The sequence below is a fragment of the Pteropus alecto genome, unplaced genomic scaffold (genome assembly GCF_000325575.1).
Source record: "Pteropus alecto unplaced genomic scaffold, ASM32557v1 scaffold8, whole genome shotgun sequence".
Classification (NCBI taxonomy): Eukaryota; Metazoa; Chordata; class Mammalia; order Chiroptera; family Pteropodidae; genus Pteropus; species Pteropus alecto.
Genome location: NW_006494609.1, coordinates 3,032,550 through 3,036,289, shown reverse-complemented (window position 1 = coordinate 3,036,289; position 3,740 = coordinate 3,032,550). Strand labels below are relative to the sequence as shown.

The 3,740-nt window shown below is 51.7% G+C and overlaps 1 protein-coding gene across 2 annotated transcripts in view; it reads left to right on the top strand.

Annotated features, from left to right (window-relative positions):
- Window positions 1-626: 626 nt before the first annotated feature.
- PROX2 (prospero homeobox 2) overlaps window positions 627-3,740 on the top strand; it is an 8,399-nt gene continuing 5,285 nt past the window's right edge. The window contains exon 1 of one of the 2 annotated variants that reach the window (XM_025042099.1): window positions 627-1,506. In XM_025042099.1, the coding sequence (XP_024897867.1) occupies window positions 751-1,506 (756 nt within the window). In that variant the 5' untranslated portion in view covers window positions 627-750. Of the gene's footprint in view, window positions 2,074-3,740 lie in introns of both variants that reach the window. The other variant, XM_006925448.2, reaches the window with a different exon arrangement.

Here is a 3,740-nt window from a genome sequence, read left to right as displayed (position 1 = left end):
TCCTGGTGGAGCACAGAGGGAATCAGATTCAGCAGGGCTGGTGGGACCTACTACTGACTTTGCTGTTTTTAACAAGTGAGGGGTGATTCTGTGCAGGTAGTCACTAAGAAAGTTCCGCTGAATCTGACAAATCTGGTTTTAACTCCAGCCTGCCACTTACAGGCTGTATGACTTCGGGAGGTAACTTCTTAATGTCTCTGAGCCTGTTTCCTTATCTGTAAAGTAAGAATGACAACATCCTCACGGAATTGTCATAATTAGGTAAAAGATGTAAAGTTCTTGGCATAATGCCAGTTATGCAGTTAGATGCTATTGTCATTTTTATTATCGTTCTTATGTTATTGCTATCTATGCCCTGGCAGGAGAGAACTTTCTTCCTGGGGGATTGCTCTTGGGAATCTCCTCAAAGTTTGGTCCTAACCAGCAGCACCAGGGCACCTGGGAGCTGATTAGAAACGCAGAATCTCTGCCCCGCCCCGGACCTGCTGAATCCAATTCTGCTTTTTAACAAGGTCAGTTTGCACGTTTAAGTTTGAAAAGCATGGCTCAAAGTCACGTGTACCATGTCCTTCCTGTCTCTCATTTCAGAGTCAGCCCAGGAGGTTTGTAAGCCTGGGCATCCCAGAGGCTGAACACTTGACCCCGCTCATTTCTACTGCACCTCCGGCTGAGGACGTTAGGAGGAGGGGTTCCCTCACAGAGCCCCGAGTAACCCCACAGTCTCTGAGCAAGTGACTGTGGAGCCAGGAGATGGATCCAAACTCCAGCGTGCTTTCTTCTCCATCCCGGGCCTGCTCCCGCCCAGCAGAATCCTGTGTGGGAGGTGGGAGAAGCCCACCCCCTCGTGAGCAGGGCAGAGACTCATCCTTTCCCTGGAGCCAGGTCCCCAGCTCCAGCCTCACTGACCCTGATTGGTTTTGGGATGAACACATCCAGGCAAAGAGGGCCAGAGTAGAGACCATCATCCGAGGCATGTGCCTCTCCCCTAATCCTCTGGTGCCAGGCAACACCCGAGCCAGGGACAGTCCCTGCTGCCCAGAGAAGACCCGGGAACGGAAGAGGAAGCAGAGCCTTCCCATGCAGCAAAACCCCCTGAAGCCAGGCCCTGCTGGGAACCACGGCAGCAGGAAGGGGGCCCCTCACATGAAAGAACAGCTTCAGCTGCTGAAGCAACAACTAAGACATCTGCAAGAGCACATCCTTCAGGCTGCCGAGCCCAGGGACACAGCTCAGGGTCCAGGAAGCCCTGAGAAGGGATGGGGTCCTCACAATGTAAAGCAGAGGAATGGCTATGGGTCCAGGCCCTGGGCTGTGGATAGTGACCACCACCAGAGGTCCGGTGGAGACCTCTCTGGGGTGGAAAAATACCCCAGAGAGGTGTCTGAGGTCGAATACCAGCCTGAAGAGCCCATGTTCCTTCCTTCTGGAACACGAGCTTTGCTGGAGATTCTGAGGAAAGAATTGATTGGGGCAGTGTCCCAGGCTGTGGACTCAATATTACAAAAGGTACTATTGGATCCACAAGGCCACCTGACTCAGCGGGGCAGAAGTTTCCAGGGGCTGGTGCCAGAGGGTAGAATTGAGACTTCACCTGAGGGAAGTGCCTATAAAGATCCACTTCCTCTGGCCGCCTTGCCCAGGAGGGCCCAGGCCCAGGCTGGGGTCTTACTGGGAAACTTATCACTGGCCAAGCCTCCAGATTCTCCTAGGTACCCTACCTCTCCGAGGATGATCCCCAAATCCTATCAAGGTCCCCCAGAAAACTGTCCCTTGGCTGTGCCTTCCCATGTCCAGGAAAATCAGATTCTTGGCCAGCTGCTGGATCAGGGACCTTGTGGTCTCTGGAGCGGCAATCTTCCCCAGGACTCACCTTCTCAAAGTCACTCCTCTGCAGAGTCTGCCCTGCGACCTTGGGGAGCTGTCAAACCGCGATCATCGGTTTTGAGCCAGCAGCAGCATCCCTTGCCCTTCACTTCCACCTGTTTGGAAAGACTGTCCCTTCTTCCCTCAGTGAAGATGGAGCACCGCGGCCTGCAGGCCGCCGCTGATGTACTTCCTTTTTCTTCAGTTCACATATCCTTTACTAGTAATTGAAGTTCCGTTGCCCCAGCCCAGAGAAACAGGAAATCTGGAAGACAAGGGGAGGTAGAGACAAATACCTGCTTGGCATAGGGAGTAGCTTTGCTTCCTCCATGGTCTTCTTAATGTACCTCTGTGTCTTCCTTCCCTGTGGTTCACAGAGATGAGGTTCCTGAGAAAGTAGTCACGATTCTGGGATTTAAGGATGCTGGAGAAAAAGGTTCATTTATCTTCTCTGTGACACAACAGATTCTACCACTACTGACTTATACTCCTTCGGGTCTGAAAAGGTTTTGTTTTTAAACTCGAATGGGCTTCAAAAAGATGACAAATACCCGGTGGAAGGACGAACTTTATAAGTTGGTCACCAGCTGCCCATATACCCGGGCAGAGAGGGTCAAAGGAATGACCTCATCTGAGACATGCTCCCCGTACCCCAACCTTTTGGCTCTATAGGCAAAAGGCCTTCATTGTCTAGATAATTCACAGGAAAGATATGAGAGACTGGAAACTTCTGAGGCAGATATGGAAGGGAACATTTTCCCCAGGGACTAGAGCCGAGGTGGCTGGAAGGGGTAAGAAGACTTCAGTTTAAGGAACAGCTCTGAACCACAGCTGAGAGGGAAAGGAGGCTCCTGTGGGTAAGGCCGAGTCGCAGGGGTCTGGGATCTTACAGCATCATCTTTGCCACCCTTAGGCAGACCCTGCTCTCTTAAATAATGTTTCTCGGCGTAACACTCCGTCAAGGTATTAGTAGCTGTTGAATTAAGAAAAAAAAAGCAGCTTGGGTAAATACTGGGTTAGTTTCTTTGCAGCAGGACTTCTCAGAGCCTTTAACATGCTGAAGTCCAAAGTGAAGCTCTAAGAGGAGCATGTATGCAACCCCAAACTCATGACCAAAGAACTTTCTTCTAACAAGCATCTTGTAGGACTAAAGTTCCTGACAACACATTTTGAATGTTGCTTTTATAGCGAGCTGAGCTCATGCTGCTGCCTCTCATGGGCAGCCTTGAACTAAGTTTCTAGAGGGCGCTGTGTCTGTGGGGTGAACAGTCGTGCCCTCTGTCTGGCAAGCTGTAGGAAGGGTGGCAGGAGCAGGTGGGACCCACTCACCGCCACACCGAGGCCAGCTCTTGTGTCCTAACTGCTATGAGCGCCCCCTGCTGGCCACAGGCATTAAAAACAGCCCAAAGCTCAGGCGCTGCTAGGAGCTTTCTGGGCAGGCAGCGAGCGGCTACAAAGCCAATGCTAGGAACACCTCACCTGCCACCACTGCCTCCTCGCAGCAGGGAATCTTTTGGGAGGTATGGAGATATCAGCATAAATAGATTTTCTTGTCAGGCTGATTTTCTTTTCTATGTAAGAAAGGCTCCCTCTCTGGGCCTTTGTTGAGATGCCACTGGTTAAGGCTCCCTGTTAAAGTCAGGCAGTGGTAGAAGAACCTCAAGAACACAGTCCCCAAAGATTCTCTGCTATACTGCCCTTGGGAGGGGCATGCTGATCTTAGGCATCCGTGTGCCTGGCCCTATCCTGTGAAATGGGGATGGGACTCAGAGAGCTTCTGGAGGTTTCAGGGCCCATCCACTGAGCCTGGCTGCACAGTGAGGTACTCTGCTACCGCTGAAATGATTTGGGACAGGCAGCCAGCATCCTGCCCCGCA